At 37.5% G+C, this 25,413-nt stretch overlaps 1 protein-coding gene across 1 annotated transcript; it reads left to right on the top strand.

The window, feature by feature from the left end:
* Positions 1-7,995: 7,995 nt before the first annotated feature.
* Positions 7,996-21,368, top strand: LOC307136847 (uncharacterized protein). The gene is made up of 4 exons (XM_079834167.1): positions 7,996-8,093; positions 8,556-8,675; positions 19,393-19,512; positions 19,696-21,368. The coding sequence occupies exons 2-4, from the start codon at positions 8,618-8,620 to the stop codon at positions 20,424-20,426; spliced, it is 909 nt and encodes a 302-aa protein (XP_079690293.1). The 5' UTR covers positions 7,996-8,093; positions 8,556-8,617; the 3' UTR covers positions 20,427-21,368.
* The last annotated feature ends 4,045 nt before the right edge of the window (positions 21,369-25,413 follow it).

A 25,413-nucleotide genomic window follows, 5' to 3' on the forward strand; every position in this document is an offset into this window, starting at 1 on the left:
GGCCCACTTATGAACCAGTTCTACGTCAATTAAAGCAGGACTCACTGACTGTGCACCTACTAAATCTAAGTCTCCACTAAATGTGCTCAACCTGCTCACGCATTTGGGTCATTGTCCCTTTGCATGTTTATCGGCCATCACCTTCAGGGTCAAGCAAAGCTAGGATCCATTCTCTCTGCAGGCCGTAAAGGAAGCCCTCCACAGTCCACTGCACTGTTTAGCTCAAACTCCTTCTTGTTAAGGTTCATGTAAAGGCTAACTCCCTCTCCTGTTAATATTTCATACCAGTGAAAATAAAATCAGTTCAAATTGATGCTTCTCTCTGTGGTGTTCTGACCGACACACCTGGTTCACTGCAATCAAAATCAGCCCTTATCATCCTTAAGCGTAACCTTCGTTACAGGTTAGTTCACCCAAAAATGAAAATTCTGTCATTAATTACTCACCCTCATGTCATTTGACACCCGTAAGACCTCCGTTCATATTCGGAACACAAATGAAGATATTTTAGTTGAAAGCTGATGGCTAAGAAAGGCTTCAGTTAGGCCTCCATTGGCATTCAGTACATTTACATTCACAAGACCCATAAAAGGCACTTAAAACATCGTTACAACGTCCATCTCACCACAGTGACTCTACAATAATCTTACGATGCGACGACAATAGTTTTTGTGCGAAAAAAAAATCTAAACACCTTTATCCAACTTGTTCTTGTCTTCCGTGTGTGCCTCCACGACGCATGCGCGAGAATATGACGTTTTTTTCGCCATATTCTTCATTTGTGTTCCGAATATGAACGGAGGTCTTACGGGTGTCGAACGACATGAGGGTGAGGAATTAATGACAGAATTTTCATTTTTGGGTGAACTAACCCTTTAATGGTATCTGTTTTTTTCTCTCTCTCTGGGATTCTTCTGTTTCTCGCTTTGCCTCTCATGACAGAGTGAATGTGTGTGAGAGTGATAGTGAGTGTGTGTGTGTGCTCAATAAACATGTTAAAGAACACTGGATGTGAATGCAATCACTGTCTTATAAAGGTTGGTTTAACTCTATGTTAAGTTCATCATTTATTACTAGTGTATTTATGTTTAACTAATGCATCATTCTGGACCCTGAAGCTAAAGTGTTACCGGTGTTTGAGTGTTTGTGCTGTGTTGTGTCCAGATTGTACTGGGTGGTTATGAGGATGTAATAAGGATGACATGCTAGTCTGGGCGCAGTGTGAGAGCGTTCTGGCCAGTTAGCACACGTCACTTGCTTTTTGGTGCAGTACTGCGGACGGTGCACTGAACATTTTGTACATCCATTTTGGAAAAAACGACTGTTTTTCTGTGCCCTTATGAAAAAGAAGAACACTTTTGCACAACGGTATTGAATAGACTAGTATAAATCATATACAATATTAATAAATAAAAGGCTTTTTCCCCCCCCGTCGTTAAACTATCAAAAGTGGATTCAGACTTGCCCTATAAGTGCAGAATGTGCTCAGATCACTAAAATAGAGCCCAATGTTTTAAATTACAGCTTCAACACTACAAATGTGCAATTACAAGACATACAAGTCCCAATAGAAATGCCATTAATGAAACGTTTTTGGTTCCAATGAAGCTAAAGATGATTCAGAATCAAAATTACATTTATTAAATTAAATCCACTCGGTACAACCAAAAGCTAGAGTCTGCGAAACAGCGTGCATAGCACACACTATACCAGAGAACTGAGAGAACCAAAATGAGGGACTTAAATACACAGTGATAAGGAACAGAATACAAACGGGTGTGATCGTCAATTCAAGTATCATGGTGACAAACTACAGCTGTGTCTGAAATCGCCCCCTATACCATTAAATAATTAGCTACTTAAGTCGATAAGCACAAGTTTTTTTTTTCTTTAACATAAACTCTACACACAATGCAAGTGACTAGAGATACAATGACAACAATAATATGCATCACCACTTAAAGGGTTAGTTCACCTCAAAATTTAAATTATCCTATGATTTACTCACCCTCAAGATAAACATTAATTATTTGAACATATAACCAACAAATTCTTTAAAATAAACACCTTTCTCAGAGGGAAAACAAAATAATTGATTGACTTGCATCCATCTTCTGCTTAGAAACCTTGTGAAAAATTAAATAAAGTTACCTGAGATTGACCAAAACACATGTTGAATCATTAAATATGTGTCGTTTTAGACTCAGTGTTGAAAACAGATACAAAATAAAGTTTAATATTAGTAAAATGATAAAAATCAACGTTTTTAAAGTAGGCCTACCAACTATATAACAGGCCTATAAATGTCTTTCCACAGTTTCCAGTCAGTCTGAAGTCTAACAGCGAAGATAAATATTCAGAAACGTCAAATAAAACCCATTTAAGTTTCTCACTTATAATGTGCTATTTTATTAAATAAAGCTAATAAATGTAGGGGAGAGCGGGGCAACACCTAACGCTTTCTGACTGTCTCAATTTGTGTAAATCCACTTGGGGTTCAGAGTATTTATTTTTCCCACATGTCTAGTACATTTATGTGGTTTTGTTTCATTAATACAGTGTGTACCTTTAACTTGATTTACCTCGAACAAATGGAAGTAAAATGTGACAACATGCCCCATAGGGCATTATAACATGACGATATGACAGCTTAAAATGTTACCTGATATAATAAAAAAAAATATCCAAGTCAAACTAAAATATTTTTCAATAAAATACAATTATTAACTTTTTAAAAATAAAATAATGGCATTTTTTAATCATTAAAAATATTAAAAAAAATAAGTTTGACAACAAACACATCACTAAACACAGCTACATAACAATAATTAATCATTTCTTAACATTCACTTTCTTTATTCACCTTTTTCTCATGGTTTTTCAATAGAATTCATAAAAGTATAGAATATAATATCAGGGGCTCATTGTAACGCAGTGTGACAACTGGGCTATAATCGCGGCTCGTCTTCTGCTGTTAGATCAGCATTAAAGAACCATCTCAACTGTTAAATAACAGATATAAGATTACAATAATATCAGATTCGTCTAATTTTAAATAAACACAAAAAACTGATTAAAAATAAACTTAAGAAATGTACTTTTACTATGGTTAAAGGTGCACTATGCAACTTTTCCGTCCACTAGAGGTCGCCTGTTCAAAACAAAGGCGTAGTTTGATGACGCCAAGTTTGAGCTCAGAATCTTGGGACATGTGGTCTTCACCTCACAGCCGGTGGACAAGAATCGGGATAGGACTCGGGCAGAAATCATGTTCATGCGATTATTAAATGTTACTGTAGTCTGAAGCAGAGCAGGACCGAGTGTTGTGGAGCTGAGGAACCGCTGGAGCGATTGTTAATATGATGAACGCAACACACACCTCGCGAGCAGCAGGACTTTTATTATGCCACAGTCGCTGGCGCCATTTCTGCTTTTCAAAAAATGAGTCTGAGGTAACGCAGCTCTGTTTATCATATTAGATACATCTAATATGTGTTGAAAATGAAGTTATGAAGTTACTCTGTGCGTTCTCTTGGCGCTGTTATGACACTTGTTCACACTGCAGTGAGAGTAAAGCGCTTCTGCAAAAATAAAACCGGAAACCGAGGGGAACGCAGATATGACGCCATTGACAGGCGACTCCCTCACACGTCCCGGTTCCTTGGGTAAAATATAGGGGTGTGCATTGGGACTGCCCTCACAATTCGATTCGATTACGATTCACCAGGTAACGATCGATTCAATTCGATTCTACGATGCATCAAAATTCTACTGCACACAACAAGGCAAATTTTTAATCAGTCATGAGGCAATACAAGCAGTCAGATATTGAACAACAGATTTTATTGGCTATTAAAATAAAATTGAATGGTACAGGGTATTGGATATGGCATTTTAAAACCTGAAAAAGAAAACTTAAATCACTGCTTTCAGTGCTTTCAATGAGAAATGTTTCTCTTCTCTGCTTTAGAACCATTTGAAATTAAATAGAGCAATAATAACAGCCAACTTTTTCCAGCAGTGAACATAAGTGTTTTAATTAATCAGTAATCTCCCTCCGCCTCAGCCATCTTGATTGTTGTTGTTGTTATGACCCCGGTAGTAATTGAAACTTCACAACTTTATTGTCCAACTCAAGGCCAGAAAATAAATGATGACAATCGATTATGGCACTTTGCCGCATCGATGCTGAATCGTGCATGCCCCGCATTGCGATGCATTGCCGAATCGATTATTGTTGACACCACTAGTAAAATAGCAATTTTCTCACGATTTAAAAATAGTTGGAAACATTTGGGATATTGTAAGTACTCAATTGAACAAAATATATAACACTGGCCTTGTGGTTTTTGGATATTTTACTGAAAATAAATGTACATAGTGCACCTTTAAATAAATGTTCAGTGATTTCTTCTAAAGAATGAATTTTTTCTCTAATGTTGATATGGCAACTAGTAAATACACTAAGTTTCGTCATCCTGGCATGTGTGGAAAGTGTTAAACCATGTGTGTTACAACTAACCCTGCGTTAGGTTGTGCCCCGCGCTCTATCCATCAATATAGCAATGGGTTGTAGTCCAGTTTTCTTGACAGTATTGTTAAAAATATCACATCAGCAGCCGGCAAGTCTGTAATCCCTTTGACACCCATATCCATTTTTCTGCATGTTGTACAAACCAACAAATTACATGTAAATGAAATATTGCAAGGAATTTTTTATCTTTTGATTTATCAGAATATCAAACTATTTACATGAAAGTGATGGATCTGAACTTTTGCTTATTTAGGAAACTCCGGGCAACCCTTTTTCTTATGATACTGTAGACTAGATAATTGGGTGAATCTCTTCCCACATGAAGAGCACTGGTGCGGTTTCTCTCCAGTGTGAATTCTCTGGTGGGGGTTTTTTTCACTGGATGTAATGAAACTCTTCCCACAGTCAAAACACACATGAGGTCTCACACCAGTATGAATACTCTCATGATCTTTTAAATATTTCAGTAGTGAGAAACTTTCCACAGAAAGTACAAACGTGAGGCTTCAGACCAGAATGAACTTGACGGTGTGATCTTAAGTTCGATGAAAAAACAAATGTTTTCTCACACTGATCACAGCTGAACGACTTCACTCCAGAGTGACGGTGCAGATGCTCTTTGAGAGAGGCTTTATATGTGAAACTCTTTCCACACTGAGAGCATGTGAACGGTTTCTCTCCAGTGTGAATCCTCATGTGACTGTTAAGTTTTGATTTATCTATAAAACTCTTTCCACAGTCAGAGCATGTGAAAGATCTTTTGACTCCAGTTTTTCCAGCACTTTTATCTTCAGTCTCCGAAATGATGTTTCCATCTTCATTTGTGAAAGGAGGTCTTGGAAACTCATGTTTCAACACATTCACATCCATAGGACCTAAAATCAAATCCCTATAATTAGAGGACAAATTAGGAACTAAATGAAATAATATAACATTTTAGTTGTCAGTACCAATACCAGTAAATACATGAAATTAGTTAATTATTAATGCTATTAATTATAAGGGGTGATGAATTGAGAAATCAACTTTCCCTTGAGCCTTTGATATATAAAAGTTCATCGTGATATAAGAATATCCTGTAAGTTTCAGAGCTGAAAATGTCCTTGTTAGTCAAAGAAAAGCTTTTATGTCGACCACTGACATCATCATGTGGTGAAACGCAGCCTCAACAGATAAATATGTACGCCAGATTCTGTAGCCCCGCCCACCAACTTGGAGCTAAACGGATTCGAGCAATAAACATGCCGAAGATAGCAAGATATTGCGCTGTGCCTGGTTGTGGAAGAACACAGACGCTGCATAAGCTTCCTTCGGATTCTAATATTGGAAATGTGTGGTTGAACTTTATTTTTAATGAATATCCAGCTCACGTGCACAAGACATTGCTTTATTCGCTTAATTTCACCGTATTCGTTTGTAAAAAAGGTCGAGACTGGATTTGCAGACATATTGAGATTAAAACACAATGATGTGCCTTCTATATTGGATCCGACAGGAACGGTGCAACACACTAATGTGAGTAAAACATGTTTTTATATGTGATAGTTAGGGATGAAACGGTATGGAAATTTCACATCACGATTAAAGTGACCCAACTTATCACATTATCAATATTATCACGGTTTTGTTCAAATGAGATGAAGGTGTTCAAAAAGAACCGATGCACACACTGAACATTTCAACAAGTTTTATATTTGAAAATCATCAAACAAAAAATAAATCAAGCAGCTCTATGCACTTTTTAAGCAAGATAGACCCTTTTCACAGACTGTGATGGTGCGTTTTAACGGTCATCAATAAATGACGTAAATCCTGCAATGTTTTTTGTATTTTCATTTAAAAAAATATATATGTACATTTATAACACTAATACTTTGTATTTTATTACTTTTGCATCAAATTACAATTAAAAAAAAGTTACCGCTGCTGTGAGGTTGTTTAGTAATAGCGTTTATGGGAGTGATGGTAAAAATGAACACATTTCTCTCTTTTCACTGCCGTTATCAATTTCACTCTATTTTTTCCCTCTTTTTGAAAGTTGTGAAATCCCTACTGTGGCGTTTTTCTTTTGCTATGGGAGCAAATGGGCACAAAAAAAAATATTTAATGTATTTTCTCATTCAAAGCTATAATATTTAACCCAACTATGACTACTTCCGCGCTGAGAAAAAAAATACAAAAATTTCCACCTTTAATAGCAGAACATATTTACAGTACAAACCTTATCAGGAACTTACTCAAAAACCTTACGAGGGCAAAAAATAAAATAAAAAAATATTCGTTCATTAATCGTAATCGAGGTAAAATGTTCAATTAATCAAGGTTTTTATTTTTGGACAAATCGTTACAGCCCTAATATATATATATAAAAGTCAGTTCATGACCCCTTTAAAACATTACACCAACCTATTTGTTCCTCTGTCTCTTCATCTTTTATTCTGCAGGGTTCTTCCTTAAACTCCATCTTTACAATAGTACGTCTGTAGTTTCTCCAGGAGTAATTCCTCCTGCTTGCTTCTTGTCCTGTGGGAAGATGGGAAAATATTATTATATTATTCAGGTGCAAATGTTTTACCATAATAGTAGGGTAACATGGTGGAAGACGATCACCTTAAAGGGTTAGTTCACCCAAAAATGCAAATTCTGTCAGTAATTACTCACCCTCATGTTGTTCCAAACATGTAAGACCTTCGTTCATCTTCGGAACATAATTTAGTATCTTTTTGATGAAATCTGAGAGCTGTCTCACTCCTCCATAGGCTTTCAGAGGGACTGAAACTTGATGGCCCAGAATAGTAAGTAAAAACGTCATTTAAGGAGTCCAAATGACTACAGTGGCTCTGTATTAAGTCTATCATGCGACGAAAATACTTTTTGAGCGGAAAAAACAACAAAAATAACGACTTTATCCCACTATTATTGTTGTTCAATTTGAGCCTCTGACGAGAGTTTGCGGGAGTGCCACGACGCATGCGCGAGAACTGAGATTAACCCTACTCCGAAAGAGTGAGCAGCCAGTAACAAGTAGTAGTAGAAGAAGAACGCCGTAATCTCAGTTCTTGCGCATGCGTCATGGCACTCCCGCGAACTCTCGTCAGAGGCTCAAATTGAACAACAATAATAGTGGTATAAAGTCGTTATTTTTGTTGTTTTTTCCGCTCAAAAAGCTCAAAAGTATTTTCGTCGCATGATAGACTTAATACAGAGCCACTGTAGTCATTTGGAATTTAATGATTTGGAAGTGAATGAAGACAAGCAGCATCTGTTGCATAAACCTCATCATTTCACAAATGAAGATGGAACTTCACAGTTTAAATATTGTTTCCTTCTAACTTTTCAAGATCGTGTAGAAAATATTGGCAGGCAGATAATATTGTTTGAATGAGCAACTTTCACTTTAACCGCGACGAATTGCCTGTTTTCCGCCAGTGGAGGCGCTCGAGCAACCCAAACACACATCCGAGTCTAGAAGAAGAAGAGAAGTGAGCGAGGGAAGAACATAAACATGAGAAGTGGAACACAGCCGCTCATTCTGCTCTAAAGCTGATGTTTTCACACTGTGAGTACATTCATTTATCATTTATTAGGAGAAATCTAAATCCAAACGACTAAACGAGTCGGTTAATTTAATTAATCACTCAGAAATTAATCGAAGTGAACCGAGTGATGATGTTCATTACGCTCGAGAAACGTAAACTCGTTACTGACTTATAATTTGTGATGACTATGAGCCGTGTTTTCATTTTATGTAATGAACAATTCAAACCTGTTTTTATTGCACCTTAAGCATAGGCCTATCTAAAGTAAGAGCAACATAAAAACCAGCTGGAGGAATTTAATTGTTTCTAAACAGTTGTTTGAGTAAAACACTTAAAGCTGGATAATTGAGAGTGATTGTAAGTGTGATGATCATCTGCTAAATGAGCAACAGCGACAACAATTCACACCTTCAGTCAGTGAAGCTGCTCCCACAGCCGTTCATGAGAGTTTAAATGCTGGGAATATTCCCATCTTCCCACAGGAGAAGAAGAAGCAAGCAGAAGTAATTACTCCAGGAGAAACTACAGACATACTATTGTAAAGATGGAGTTTGAGGAAGAACCCTGCAGAATAAAAGATGAAGAGACAGAGGAACAAATAGGTTGGTGTTTTCCTTCATTCTCTTAAATGACTGATGAGGAACATTAACCCTTTCACACATAAATTAAAAATATTCTGGCTGACCCCTAAGCGTGAGTTGTCCAAGGCGGCTGTTACACAGAACGTATTGCTTTATTGTTTCCGCAGTCACAATAGTGCTGTATGAATGATGATCTACTTTTATTTAATTTTTTATTTTTATTAAAAATATTCACACATGTGTTACTTACACAATGTGTGTGTGATATGAATAAAACTTGTTGTCAAACTATAATGAAAAGTAGGGGTGCTCCGATTGAACAGCTACCGGTCGATAATCGCCTTGATTTGATCAGTGGTCTTTATAAAGGCCAATCTCATGCTGACGACACATAGATAGACACAAGAAGACGCGCTCCTGCGCTGAGAGCTATATGGCATGACATGCAGCAGCACCGTCTCAATCTCTGTCCAGCTTGGCTAAAATAATTATAATGAATTGGTACAACTCATATTTCCTTATTAAATAACTCACAAAGCAATTTAAAAACTTTCTGTGATATGACCTTGTGATCTTGCGATATGACATATCAGATGGGCGAAACAAAAAGTGAATAATTTCAAATTATGCATATTGTTTATTTCGTGGTGTTGCAAAATGCATTGTTTGTGGCAATCTTTTAAATTAATGATTCAATGACAAACACTTCTAAATAAAAGGAGAAAAATAATTAATAATCACAAATTAGTATATGTATGTAATATGTATGTGTGTGTATATATTGAAGAAATATTTACATGTACTGTGTGTATATTATATAATTTATCTTGTATATAAATATAACACATTTGTCTTGAATATATACACATATAACATTAACTATTAATTAACAAGCACTATTAACATTATAATGCCATGCATATTTTTCATTAAAAAAAAATAATCAAACCAATCTATTGTTGACATTTGAGGCTTAATGTTATAGAAAAACAATGTTTTTTCGGGAAGAATGTTGTCAGCTTATTTTCATATAAAATATAGCATGCAGTTCCTTCAAACAATGGTATAAAGCTATCTAATCTCATAGCAACCACTTAGAATACCCTAGCAACTGCATCTATCTATCTACCTACCGACCTACCTACCGACCTACCGATCGACAAACTTTTTTATCTAGTTAATAATTGCAATGACAATTTCAAGGGAATAATAAATATATATATATATATTAGGGATGGAACAATTCAGTTAGTCCACAGTTCAATACATACCTCGGTTTTTAATAGAGATGCTCCGATCAGCATTTTTGGGGCCGATTACCGATCACCAAGATCATGATCTGCCGATTGCCGATCACAGAATGGCAGGGGAATGGCAATCTTTAATCTATAATCTTGCAGAGTTTGCACCATTTGTAGAAATGAAACTAACTCTAAATTAACGGAGTCAAGATCTTGAAGAACCACCAAGTGTTTATTTTAGAAAATGAGATAACTTAAGGCTACTGTAGGCCATCTTTCTCAAATAAATGTATATAATAAATGTATCTAATTATCTCACCTTAATATTTGATCATGCAGTGCATTTTGTTTTTAAAAACAATTTTTCAGGGAGGTCTAACATTAGTATTGAGGTAAGAAATACTAAATACATTTAATAAGAAAACAAATGTAAATTAATATTGGTCTTCCCTGAATAAATTAAATCAGATTAATCCTTACACTTAAGGTTGCAAAAGTTAGTCATTCAAGAGCAGTGAGTGTCATTAAGGTTCATCAAACAACACAAGACAAAGAGAAACTCAGAGACAGCAGCAGTTTATTCGACAGCTGTCACTTTAAGAGCGAACACGGATACGGTTACAGTTGCACAAACGTTCACTCGCGAGTCACGATGGGGTTTACGTGCATACTCGTCAAGACGGTCATTTAGTACATACATTTGTGTGTATCTGACCATTTCAGCGCAATTTGTCTCGCAAGCTTTTTGTGAGATGGTGTGTGTGTGTGTGTGTGCGCGCGCGCGCGCACGGTCTGGAGAGCGCGCGAGTGCTGAGCGGTTTGAACACTGGCAAGACTTAAAAATAAATGCAAATGATAAACTTTAGTGACGATGGGACACCGCCTCGATTGTGCAAAGTGGCAAATCCTGTGTCAACTGTGCAGCTCGATTTTAGTGCAGATGCGATGCTTTGATGTGAAGCCATTTGAGCATTAAGTTATGAAAGGGAGAGAGAGAGAGCGCGCACGCGGTGATTCACGCGCGCTGTTTGTGAACTTACATCCCACAGAAAGTTTTCAAATGACTGCGTAAGTTATTTAATATAGAAATATAAATTGTACCTCACCTTCAGCATTATAATTATTTTACCCGCGCTGGAAAGAGAATGAGATGGTGTCGCTGCATATCATGCCCTCGCTCTCACGGCTGGTGCGGGTTTTATGTGTCGTCAGCTGCGATCGGTTCATGAGATCGGCCTTTTTGGAGACCGCCGATCAATCATCCCAAAGCGATTATCGACCGATCGAGATCGGTTGCCGATCAATCGGAGCACCCCTAGTTTTTAACCACGTTTTCGGTTCGGTTCGGTTCTGATGGCTTGTCACATCAGTTTTTTTGCTATTCTATTCTTAGGCGACAGGAACAGCAAGAGGTAAAGGAGAAAAAGACTATTTTTTATTGCAATACTCTTTCTTTAGTTTACTTAAAATAATTGAAAACCCTTACTTAAACTTAAAACTTTACTTTAAAAAAAAACCCTTGTACACATTCCTAGTGTATTGTAAAATATAAAATAAATATATATAAAGATTTACACTGGCAGCTCAGAGCTGTACATTAGCATATAAGTATGAAATTCAATGAATAAATGTACAAATAAAACACTACATAGACTTCACTATAAAATATACATTGATTCTTATTAAAGCTATACTAGTTTTTCAGTCAAGAGCAGTGAGTGATTTTCTCTTTGTCTTTTGTTGTTGTATTAACATTAAAGGGATGGTTCATTCAAAAAAGAAAATTCTGTCATCGAGAAATAAATACAGGTTTGGAACAATATTAGAGTGAGTAAATAATGACATAATTTTAGAGGTGAACTGTCCCTTTAAAGGGTAACTAAACCCCAGCTCAGAGCTTAACTCCACCCACTGGCAATATTTGAAAAACGCTGGAAAAGTGGGCAGAGCCCAGCGGAGACAGAGGGGACGAACCGAGGGCGGGACTGAGCGGAGGGCGTGCACCTGAGACCCACAGTGACGGATTGATTGACAGCTGTCAGACTCGCGAGTCGCAAAGATGGAGAATGACTGGAGTGACGCCAGCTTTGCAACAGAGGGGTCATTCTCCTACCTTCACCTGAAGTGGAGGAGGGTGAATTGTCTGTAGACACAGACCCAGAGCCTTATCAATGCGAGCCGCTGCTCAAACTGCGTTAACTCCCAATGCCGACGATGCTAGCGAAGCAGCAGCGCAAGAGAACTGACCTAATCTATGAACAGTCAAATCCTTACACTGAATGCCACTAAAAATAGATCAGATATCTGATATACATACGATGGATTTTCATTCAAATGAACTGAATCAATGAGCAGCGCAAGACCAATAAGTAAAGACCTAAAAGCCTATTATAAACGGATTTTCTCAGATAAGTTAGACTATATAAGCCAGCACGTTATGGTATTGTTGTCCGTTACCGCGGCAACCACTTGTGGGTCAGGATTTGAAAGCGCGTCTCATGTATGAAAATTATCTGTACACATGATGGGCGGCAATAATATCGCAAGAAAAGCCTGACGTGTACTGACAACTGCATTATTTAACCGCATTTTCTTCATTACAATGTTAAAACAAGTGTCAAGTCAGTTTCCTTCATAATGTGTCTACTTCATGTAATATGACAGTTCATACTGGAGTGAAGCCGTTCTCATCATGTGATTGGGGAAAACATTTCTGAGGGCGTGGTGAGCTCGTGCCAGGGGCGCGGATAGTGAGCCGTTGGAGGTACCATCCTACGTCACGATGTACCACAACGTCCAATAGGAAAATTCAACTGCAGTAGCCACCGTTCAACCTTAAGAGGGCAGCACTTTGGCGGTTTTACACCAGATTTTATAGAATTAAAACACTTTATACTCAAATGTCAAAACATTTACTCGAATCAATGAACAGCATTAATAAAGCCCCAGTATTACAGATCATTAACTAAAAAAAGTTGGTTTAGGGTTTAGTTACCCTTTAAGGACAGCGTGTTCACTACTGCACTGCTGTCAATTTAAAACCTCCGTGCACACACACGATTTTACTTTCACTTTAGATATAACCGACCAGGTTTATGTTAACCTTGTGTGTATTTGACAGTATTAGCGCAGTAAGACGACTACTTAGTTCAGTAATCACGTGTTTGACAGGCGTGATAAAACCGTGCACGCGAATGAGCAGGCAAGGCTTTAAAACGCATGCAAATAATGAACTTTCGTGATTGTAAATAGCTAAAGTATTCGTGAGTATAACTCCACCACTAACGTGTGATGTGAATGTATGTCGCGTTGTTCAGTATTAGGATGGAGGCTAATGATAGAATTTGTAGAAAATAATTGATTCAATGCAAAACCGTGAATGCCGTACCGAACAGTTCAATATTATATTGAGAATTGTGGCATCCCTAATAAATAAATATATATATATATATATATATATATATATATGTATATATATATATATATATATATATATATATATATATATATATATATATATATATATATATATATATATATATATATATATATATATATATATATATATATATATATATATATATCTCTATCGTTATCGTGGTATGAGATTTTGGTCATATCGGCCGGCTCTACTTTATATCATCAGCACATTGCGTCTGCACTATAAGTGTGCTTCGTGCTGCTCAGCTGACACAGCTGACCAGCCAAGACTGATCACACCGGTGTGATTGTACCCTTTAGGGACCAGCCAAGACTGATCACACTGGTGTGCCTGTATGCTTTAAGGAACCGGCCAAGACTGATCACATTGGTGTAGGGCTGTCAAATAAAAATTCGAATTTCGAATATTCGTCGAATTTACAAAAAAAAATACACATTCAAATGCAAAAACGTGCATTCGAATTTTTGGTAGAGGCATGACGGTGACGGAACTGACCCGGTTTGTTTATCCAGTACAGCGGTGCGGCTGTGTTGTTCATTTGAAAAAGGCGGAAAAAACAGTGAGGACTCGGAGTCAGAGAGAAAATGGGTGAATTCAGTCAGACACAGAGCAGTGCAGAACAAGGCAATCAGGGCTTTGGAGCATGAGATGGATATAAATAAAAGAGAAGATACGCTATGCCGGCTGACGAAAATCCTCTCAGTTGGTGGCAAAAACATGCAGTATAGCGTTATATATATATCCACATACTTGATCATACCTCAGCAAAAAACGCTCTGCACTCGCTGCAGGTCAAGTTGACCGTTTGGTGTTTTTTCATCAACAATATGTTGATGTTTAGTGAGTGGAAGTGGATTGTTTCTGAATGTCCGTTTGCCATTTTGTGTTCGTTGTCTGTTGAAACATGTCTTCTCAGGTTACTGATGCACTTGCAGCTTTATCCATTTTTGTTACCTAATTTTCCTTACATGCTCATTAGTGAAATTATATTTCATTTAATAACAATTTTTTGAAAAGTTAATGCCCTTTAAAAAGTGAATGTAATTTAATTTCAATAAAAGACGCAATGATTGATTTGGTTTGCATTTGCTTGTTGCGCTGGCTTGCGTCCTCTTGTGGGCATAGGATACAATACAGTACTTTTCCCCTCTAAAATTAAGTATTGCCTTTAGAATTCGAAGATAATTCGAATTTTGATCATATTTAAGAAAGAATTTAGCTTTTCAGCCATTTTTGACAGCCCTACATTGGTGTGACTTTAGGGACCAGCCAAGACTGATCACACCGGTGTGACTGTACGCTAGTGTTTCTTTCGTCAACAAAAAGTATGACTAAATATCGTCGTCAACAAACGTTGTCATGCAGCCCCTGTCTCATTCAGGGGCTGCATCAGGTCTCACTGCGCAGACACAGGCAACATCACTCTCCTCAAGCCCCACTTGCACGGCATAATAGAAGATGCAGCTCCGGTGAGTGAACGGGACCGATGGGCGTCCAGTCGGTGTTTGTAAGTCCTATTCGGACGGTAATTGTTTATCCTGCGGTCGTACAGTGTTTTCATCACTTACAGGGGCTAGTCAGTTATTTTATTGTCGTCTTAATCCAGAATATCAGTTTATCAAACAAGTTTTTCTCCCACCACCTGTGTAAAAATCTCTGGTCGAATTACCTAACTCAATTACTGTTTGACAAACACCAAGGTCGTGTTGTGCCGTCTGAATCCACATCTCTGAGTTTTCAATAATATATCACTTCAGAATTCACTGTTTATATCCTTTTTGGCCACTGCAGAGCACCGTGCGGTTGTGCTTCGCTGTTATTTGGATGCATTTTAAAGATCTAGACTTGCATTACTGAAATATTGGCAAGTATTTACAAGAGCAAGATAATTAATCACTGCTCAAAAAAAAAGAAAGAAAAGCACGTAAACATTTGAAATGGGCCGTTATAACGGCAGCAATTAGATATGTTAAAATAACCGCAGCATTATGATTACCTCATAAGTGAATAGGAGGCTGTATTCACTTTTTTCCGCTCATTTCCATGTGGAATAAAATTACATCCTTTATTTTGAGATAAAATACAAGACAGAAAAACATTTTAACTATAATGTGGGTCTAATTTTAAACAAATTAAATAATAATTTGGATATCATTTTCCTATTATTAAATTAAATATGCATTTATTCTTAAGACATTTGGAAAAACTTTTATTACATTGAAGTGTGAAATAAAACGGGTGTTGTGGAAAAAGATAGGCCTCAAAATCACAGGAAAAAACACCACAAACCTTAAGAGACATCTCAATGTTTTTATTTATTTTATTTAAATGTATGTGTGTGTACTTCTAACATGTTTAGTTGGTAAAATAGATATGTTGTAACTTCAAATCAGAGCGTCTTCCGTGTCTGGAATGGATGTATTCTTGAGTCTATAAGGTAACAATAATATAATAAGATAACATTGTTTGAAATGGGTTTGGCTAAAAGATTTTGGTTTTGTCTATAATATGTACTTATACTATATTGACTGAGTTAAATAAAATTGCATTACTAAAAAGAGACTAAAATACAATTTTCATTGACTAAAACTTGACTAAAATGTCATCTGTTTTCGTCGACTAAAACTAGACGAAAATAGTCATAGATAATTCTGACTAAAATAAGACTAAAATGCTCAGACTTTTAGTCGACTAAAACTTGACTAGACTAAAAAGAGTATGACTATGACTAAAACTAATAAAAACTAAAATGACAGCTTGACACAAAGACTAGACTAAAACTAAAATTAAAACAGGCCACCAAAAAAAACACTACTGTACGCTTTAGGGACCAGCCAAGACTGATCACACCGGTCTGATCATACGTGCGAAAGGGTTAATTAAGATGAAAATTGACATATAACAATACATCTAAAACTATACTAGTATTAATCTAGAGTTGTGCGAAATTAAGATTTTAAACAATATTATTGTTTCTCATTTATTCTTTTATTGCATTATGGGAATTTTATATGTTGCTTTTAGACCCCGTGGAAGTGAATGAAGACAAACTGCAAAAACCTCATAATTTAAAAGATGAAGATGGAAACGCAGTCGATTCAAAGACAGAGAGTTTCACACAGAAACAAACTGGAAAATCTGGTGTCAAAGTCTCTTTCACCTGCTCTGAGTGTGGAAAGAGTTTCAAACGTAAAAAAACCTTAAATGTGCACATGAGGATTCACACTGGAGAGAAACCGTTCACATGCAGATGTGGAAAGAGTTTCGCTCACAAAAGCTCTCTCAATGTTCATCTGCGCAGTCACTCTGGAGTGAGATCATTCAGCTGTGATCAGTGTGAGAAAACATTTGTTTTGGCATCAAGCTTTAGACGACACCTTATAGTTCATGCTGATGTGAAGCCTCATGTTTGTTCTTTCTGTGGAAAGAGTTTTGCACAACTGAACTCTTTAAAAGTACATGAGAGTATTCATACTGGTGTGAGACGTTATGTGTGCTCTGAATGTGGGAAGAGCTTTATTACATTAGACAAATTAAAATCACACCAGAGAGTTCACACTGGAGAGAAACCGTACAAGTGCTCACACTGTGGGAGGAGTTTCTCTCAGTCAAGAAACCTGAAAGCACATGAGAGAGTTCACACTGGAGAGAAGCCGCACCAGTGCTCTTTATGTGGGAAGAGATTCACCCAATTATCTAATGTACAGACTCATAAGAAAAAGCATTGTCCGAAGGTGTTTAAGTGAGCAAAGTTCAGATCCATGACTTGTAAATAAATAATTTGATATTCAGATTAAGCAAACAATGGAATTACCTTTAATACAGAAATGTAATCTAAAATTAGTAGTGAAGTTTGATTTTGTCTGTATGTTCTTTGCTCACAGACACTGATCTCTTTTAATAACTTGTATTAAATGACTCTTCATCATTTTGACTGATGTCATATTTTTAATAATACCACTGCCCAGTTTGATAAATACATTTAAAGGGTTAATTCACCCAAAAATTAAAATAATGTAATTACTCACCTTCATGCCGTTCCACACCCGTAAGACCTCCGTTCATCTTCGGAAAAACACAATTTAAGATATTTTTGTTGAAATCCGAAGGCTCAGTGAGTCCTCCATAGCCAGCAATGACATTTCCTCCCTCAACATCCATTAATGTACTAAAAACATATTTAAATCAGTTCATGTGAGTACAGTGGTTCAATATTAATATTATAAAGTGACAAGAATATTTTTGGTGTGCCAAACAAACCCAAAATAACAACTTGAGTAATAAATGACATTTTTTTTTTTGGGTGAACTAACCCTTTAAGGGGTGTGTGATATTGATATTGATATTGGTTTTGAAAACTGTTATGTAAGGTATGTTTTCAGTACAACAGTGGAAATAAACAACATAAAAATGCTTCTTAATTTAATTGAGTAGTTCTTAACCAAACAAACTATTGTTCATACTTTAAAAAGTCATGCTGCAAGGAGAAGGACTTTTACATGAGGACTTTCTGGAATACCATCGAGTGTCTAAAATTAACTTTTTAAGATCAGTTAAGTATACATTTAATAAACTATTTCATAAAATACAATTTGTTAAAGAATTATTTTATTGCCTTATCATACTTTAAAGGTCCCGTTTTTCGTGTTTTTTTTAAGCTTTGATTGTGTTTACAGTGTGCAATATAACATGTGTTCATGTTTCATGTGTAAAAAAACACAGTATTTTTCACACAATTTACTTATCTGTATACCGCTGTTTTCACTGTCCTCAAAACGGCCTGAGAATTTCCTCGTTCTATGAAGTCCCTCCTTCAGAAATACGTAACGAGTTCTGATTGTGCCAGCGGTTCCCGTGTTGTGATTGGACAGCAGCTTTGCACACATTGCCCGGGAAGGTCACGCCTCTTACCATAACGGGGAGATGCATGTGCTCAAACTACAGCCCCTGAAGGCCAAACAAAGGTGATTTGACTCCGGGATGAAAATAACAGCGTCTGAACGACATGGCAACAAACGCAACCGAACCGAACCGAACCAAACGCAACACTTCCTCTTCTCCACGAGGGAGCAACAAGACCACGCCCCCTTTTTTGCGTATTCTTGTGGGCGGAGGTTAGTCGACAAACTGTTCTACTGACGTCATTAAAGCAGGATGTACAGGGATGTAGTCCAAACCAGCCGTTCGCTGTAGGCTTTGAAAGGGAACTTCTGTTAAATAAAATATCTCGCTTGGCATTGAACTTTGAGCTTTATAATTTTACAGGCATTATGTATGCTCTAACAGCAACATTACACACTAACTAAAGTTTGAAAAATGGGATCACGAAGAACAGGACCTTTTAAGCAGATTTTGTGTAGTGTTGGTCCTCAGTTTAAATCGCACAAGTTTCTAAATGAATGAATGATATTTGTTAATAAGGATTCAAATGAATACACCAATGTTGCTTTTTAGGATTAGATTGGAGGCACCAATAAGGATTTTGCCTATGGAGAGTCAAAATGGCTAGAAATGTCCTTATATTATGGTCTAAAATCGTTCAAACATACAGAAATGTCTTGTTTGAATATGTGTTTGATACTGTTTAGTTCATTTGAATCGAGATAATTGATAGCTTAATTAGCAGTGCTGGAAATATAGAACTCATTTATGATAATACCACTTTTGAGAAGACTAAAATACTTAAAGAGAGAACAGTTACAGTTTGCAAACACAATACTAGTTTAATATGTCATTATTATTTAGAGCCTGAATTATGTTCTGTTGCAAGAACATTTTGGAAAATAAATCTCAACTTCTTTAATTCAATCAACCTTATAAACCTAATCTCATGTAAGACCAACATTTAGTAAATTACAGTTAATCAAAATAAAATTGTATCTAAATGACTGTTTGAGCAAACATTTGCACCTGGATAATTGAGAGTGATTGTGAGTGTGATGATCATCTGCTAAATGAGCAACAGCGACCACAATTCACACCTTCAGTCAGTGAAGCCGCTCCCACAGCCGTTCATGAGAGTTTAAATGCTGGGAATATTCCCATCTTCCCACAGGAGAAGAAGAAGCAAGCAGGAGGAATTACTCCAGGAGAAACTACAGACATACTATTGTAAAGATGGAGTTTGAGGAAGAACCCTGCAGGATAAAAGATGAAGAGACAGAGGAACAAATAGGTTGGTGTTTTCCTTCATTCTCTCTAATGAGGAACATTAAGATGAAAACTGACCAATAACAATACATCTAAAACTACACTAGTATCAAACTATATTTGTGCGAAATTGAGAGTTTTAACAATATTTATTTTTGTTTCTCATTTATTCTTTTATCGAATTATGGGAATTTAATGTTGATTTTAGACCTGGTGGAAGTGAATGAAGACGAGCAGCAAAAACCTCATCATTTCAAAAATGAAGATGGAAACGCAGTCGATTCAAAGACTGAAAAGAGTTTCACACAGAAACAAGCTGGAAAATCTGGAGTCAAAGGATCTTTAACCTGCTCTGAGTGTGGAAAGAGTTTCACAGAAAAATCAAACCTTAAGACACACATGAGGATTCACACTGGAGAGAAACCGTTCACATGCTCTCAGTGTGGAAAGAGTTTCTCTCTCAAAAGCTCTCTTAAAGATCATCTGCGCCTTCACTCTGGAGTGAGATCATTCAGCTGTGATCAGTGTGAGAAAACATTTGTTGTGGCATCAAGCTTAAGAAGACACGTTAAACTTCATACTGGTGTGAAGCCTCACGTTTGCTCTGTATGTGGAAAGAGTTTTACACAACTGAAAAGTTTACTAGAGCATTACAAGAGTATTCATGCTGGTGTGAGACTGTATGTGTGCTTTGAATGTGGGAAGAGCTGCACTACATCCGACCACTTAAAAACACACCAGAGAATTCATACCGGAGAGAAACCGTACAAGTGCTCACACTGTGGGAAGAGTTTCTCTCTGGCAGGAAACCTGAAAAGGCATGAGAGAGTTCACACTGGAGAGAAGCCGCACCAGTGCTCTTCATGTGGGAAGAGTTTCATCCAATCATCGCATCTACAGATTCATGAGAAAAAGTGTTGCCCTAAGTTGTCTAAGTGAGCAAAGTTTACATTCACATCTATGATTGACAAAAATTGCCCTTACAAATAAAATTTGAGATTCAGATTGTTTTAATAGAGTGTTTTAATCTAAGAGGGTATTTGCCAAAATTAGTAATGAAGTTTGAATCGGGTGACAGTTTGGTAAGTGAATTTGAACTCTTCTGGTCAATTCCCAGAAACAAGATCTCTCCTAAATCAGTGTAAAAAATACGACAGATAAAATTGAATTATTTATGGACGATCTTCTAGTTGAACGACTCCAGAAAGACCACGCCAGGAAAATCCAAAAGGCCCAGAAGAGTGAGAAAAGAATGGGAAACCACACCAGGACCCATCCAGTGGAGGACTGATCTGGCGGAGCAAGCAGAGGTTAAGAGCCATCAGACAAATGGAGAGATTAAACAAGCTGTTGAATGATGTTAGAAGATTAATGCCCCAATTGTGAAATATTTAACTTGCAAGAGAAGTTTGAATCTCTTGAAACAAAGTATAATACAAAGTTTGCAGATTATGTGTGAGCTTGGTTTGTCAATGAGATCAGCATGTGAATAACTGTTTTGCCCTGGTGTTGAGCTCTGGGCAACGGGGTCCCTAAAAAAGGGGAAGGTTAAATAGACTGGGAGCTATATGAAGATGTGGTTTTAACAAAGGTTTTAAGTCTTCAAGTGTCCGCTGCAAAGAAAAGATGATAGAGATGTGTGCTTTTTGCAAACTCATGGTGACCTTGGAAAATATAAGGTAAGCCAGTTGATTACCGTATAAGGAATTTCTGCATTATAAGGCCACACCCCATAAAGTATCCAAGTAAAAAAAGCTTTGCGGCCGCGCTTTGGGTGAAGCCTGTTTTCTGTTATTTTTTACCTTTTTGAATTATTGTCTTTGTATTATTCTGAAAGTTTTTGAGTAAACCAAAACCATTCTTTGGTGATTTGATAAAACTTTTTCCTGGAAATATCTTTATTTGGTTGTAGTTTAGATATTAATATTAGCGACCTGCCCAAGTGCAATCTTTAACGGGCGTTAACCCAAATTTTTAATTGTTCAGGTTGGGCGCCAGGAAGTTTAAATAAACTGACAAACAGTTCTTATTTTCTGATAACCACGCTTACCGCGAAAAGCCACACCGTAAACGTCACAGCATAACTCTTAATAGTTTCATTAAGGCCGTTCACATTTTACACCCACACAAATCATAAGAATAAATGGATTCTTTACACTGGATTCACCGTTGCGTTTTCACACAGACCAACAAAGTTCAACAATAGGCCTTTTGAAAGCAGCAAAAAATTTTTTAATGAAATATATGTAAATATATAATGAGAACGAAATTAAATCAAACAATATAGTCTGTGTCAGATAGAGAGAATATTAGTCGTGAGGGGCCGTTTCATTTGAAAGAGTTAGAGGAAAATGACACAAAAAAGGCAGGTCCCAGGCAGTCAGACGTAAAAAGAGGAGAATAAAAGCCTTTATTTGGTAGGGCTTAAGTCATTTTTTTTATTTAAGAGCCAACATGTTTCAACCAACAAATGGTCTTCTTCAGGGCAAATCAACACAAAGAATGAGATTGACACCAACTTATAAATTGAGCCCCACCCATAGTCCCAGAGCCGGCCCAAAGCATAAGCGTACTAAGCGACTGCTTAGGGCCCCTTTTGCCACCAGGGGGCCCCCAAGAGCACATGAAATTACTTTTTTCAGTATGTCATCATTTCATGATGATTGAAATCGCGAAATGGTCTTAAACAATTACTAAATAAACTGCAAAATTTTAAGTTTTCTAATATATGCACAGATTCATTCTGACAGCATTGCACGAGCTCGTAGTGCCATTGGCCAGACACTATTCACTTGTTAGCCAGGGTTCAAAGTCCAAGTTCGAGAAAACCAGTGCTAAAACGTGACGTTACTCGTCAGTTGCCCGGTAACCTTTTTATGAATGGATGGATTTGAGAATGTGATATGGTTTAGTGCGAATATCTTGTCTGACGTGCTGCATGTTTTGTACAGAGTACAGCATAGCTTCCAGTTTCTCAATAGGGCTTTGGCGTTGTGACGTCATTACTTGGCGTGGCGGCCATGTTGATGGCCTCCTTTACCGCTACTCGGACTACTACGCACTGTTTATAGACGTGCTCCCTCTCAGTCGTGTGTCTTAATTTTGCGTCGAAAATGGATTAACTTTCCACCGCTTTCCTGCTTGGAGGCGCAACCACGGAGACCAAGTATCCGAGGTAACAAAGAGTCTTCGGCTTTCACAAAAGGACGCTGTCAGCTGGATGCAAGAGATGTGGAGAGCACGAGAAAAAATGCCCACCTCCGAATTCACGTGGAAAGGGTGATTGGAACCGTTCGCAACAAGTGTACACTATTTGTCAGATAAAGTACCGATTCACATGGTGTTGCCAAGCAAGGACGAAGACATGACATTCCTCGATAAGATTGTGTCTGTATGTTGTGCTCTGACAAACATGAGCCCTAGCGTTGAAATAAAATAAATGTGCATTAAATACAGCCATAAGTGTCTGTTGCATCCATAACCACAATCTTCACAACAAATATACTTAAATTAAATGCATGTGTCTTATAAACAAGACGCAATAACAGTATAATGTGCAAAAGCAAGAAGTGTCACACAATCAGATGTTTTTCAGTGTTTATTTGCAAGTAGTGCAACCTGAGAACACAGAACGGTGCAGAATGCTTCAAGGTTAACGTTACATAGGCTTCATGATCTGCAGCTCCTGAACCCATCCATTTGTGAACTGCACATTTCATATGGATCCAAACCGTTAATAGTTCCGCTTTTGTCCATATACCGGTCCCTGGCTTCCCTATTTAAAGTATCCCGGTAAATTCCACATCCTTTTCGGGATTTTAACATAGTTTTTCTTTCTCCCAACTCTGCTTCTCCTCGTTCGATTTGCTGTATGTTTACATTCGCAAGGCCATCAACATGGCCGCCACGTCCCAGAATGCAACGCGGCGCCCAAGCCCTATTAATGTTTTTCTGCAAACTGCTATATCGTCACCTTGGAATTATAAGTTGTATAGCCTACATTTTGGAAGTTTTTATTGAGAAAATAAAAAGGTTCTTTCAACACAGTTGAAATAAAAATAAAAAAAATTGTATTTCTGCCAAAATAAAAGCTCTGTTTAATGTTTGAAAGTAATCAACATTTCTTTTTTTTTTAAAGAAGTCTCTTCTGCTCACCAAGGATGCATTTATTTGATCAAAAATAGGCCTACAGTAAAAACTGTAATATTGTGAAATATTATTATAATGTAAATCATCTGTTTTATATGTGATTATAGTAAAGTGTGATTTATTCCTGTGATTAAAGCTGAATTTATCATCATTACTCCAGTCTTCAGTGTCACATGATCCTTCAGAATTCATTCTGATTTGAGGATTTGATGACAGGAAAGCTATTAATGGTGTACAGAGTTGTCTTGTACTGTGCCCTGGCGCGGTTGTCCCCCCTCCCCTCAACATTACATTTTGTCATGAACGCTTGTCCTGACAGTCTGTGTTAAACTTCAGCTGCATTCCCACGGGGGTCGTCATCATCAACTCTTGATGGAGGGCGTGTCTGAAGCTGGTGCTGCCGCCATTCGCTAGGGCATTTGCACAGGTGATCTGATTGGCTGACGCAATGCAACAGAACCCACAATACAGTTCAGTAATGCCTAACATCACCCATTCAAAGTAAATGAGAAGCATTGATGCCGACGCCACAGGGTCACAGAGTCACAGCCAACGCCCACCAATGCATAGGCATCGTCACCAGATCTCCATGCTCCGCCCACTCGTTCACAATCCCCAGAGTACTGATCACCTGCAGCTACACCATCATCACAGACACAATAAAGCACCTTCTCCCTGCACTTCTTCTCGTTACACATACCTGGACTCCTTACCCTGATACTCACCTGAGCTCCCATCAACTCCTTCCTACTCCTTCCTCGTCTCCTTGTGTTGTCCTTCATCCAGTTACCTTCCTCAAGATTACCCAGCTAAGTGACTTTGATGTGCTAGTTCTCATCATTCCTGCATCCCCTGTTTGCTTGTGTTTGTGTCTCTGTTTAATAAACACCACTCAGCTCATCTGTCTCCCTGCCTCCGTCTGTGTCCTGACACTGTGTGAATGCAGTGCCATTGTTTTGTCTGGATTCATATCAGCAATGTGTGTTTTTTTTTATAAACATCTCCTACCGTTCACCCTTTCTGTTGTTTGTCCTCTTCTTAAACTCTTCCTGGGGATTCCCTGTGTAATGATGGGATTAGTGCAAAGGCAATGACAGTAATGACCATTTGAGGTGCGACATCTTCATTGACAGCCAAATAACGTAACCCGGTCTTTTATACATGTATGTCTGCAAGGAGGGACTAGCCGCAAGGGATGGCAGACTTGCAATTCATTAAATTATACTTGATTTTACCAGCATACGAATTAGTTAAGTTTGGAGTTCTAATCGAACTTTGCCTTAAAGGAATGCTCTGGGTTAAATATAACATGTTTATAAAAGTCACTTAAATGTCCTAATTAAACAAGGCTTAATCCTGGCTTGATCTAGCCCTATCTGTGAAACCGGGCCATAATGTATAGCATGAGTCGCGTGGGAACTTTCCCCAGGAACTAGGGACTTTGGGGTGGTTCTCGGTGTGTTTCGACCGCAGGAACAGAGGTCTAAATAAAGTTCCAGGTAAAAAATTCCCCCTCAAAACGTCCCTGCTTGCTAGGTAGTACTTTTTAAAAGTTCAGGAACTCTCGCTGGTGGGACATAAGAAATAATCAGCCAACTAATCGATTATCAAAATAATTTTTAGTTGCAGCCCTAGTTTGTTTCCAAACCTGGTGCATTTTCTTCCTTATTTTGGTTAGTTTAGGCATATAGCGGTATCATGATAATTCATAACGGGAAATGTGTTATATAAAAAGCAGCAGTGTCTGATTCTGTGAGGTTTTTGTGGTTAAGAACCA

Source organism: Gobio gobio (genome assembly GCF_949357685.1).
Source record: "Gobio gobio genome assembly, chromosome: 14".
Taxonomy (NCBI): Eukaryota; Metazoa; Chordata; class Actinopteri; order Cypriniformes; family Gobionidae; genus Gobio; species Gobio gobio.

Excerpts from the sequence above, each read along its gene's own strand:
- LOC307136847 (XM_079834167.1), top strand. The coding sequence starts at position 8,618 with ATGGAGTTTGAGGAAGAACCCTGCAGAATAAAAGATGAAGAGACAGAG. Across the intron at positions 8,676-19,392 it reads AGAGACAGAGGAACAAATAG|GAGAAGAAGAAGCAAGCAGG; the intron begins GTTGGTGTTTTC and ends ATCTTCCCACAG. Across the intron at positions 19,513-19,695 it reads AGAGACAGAGGAACAAATAG|ACCTGGTGGAAGTGAATGAA; the intron begins GTTGGTGTTTTC and ends TGTTGATTTTAG.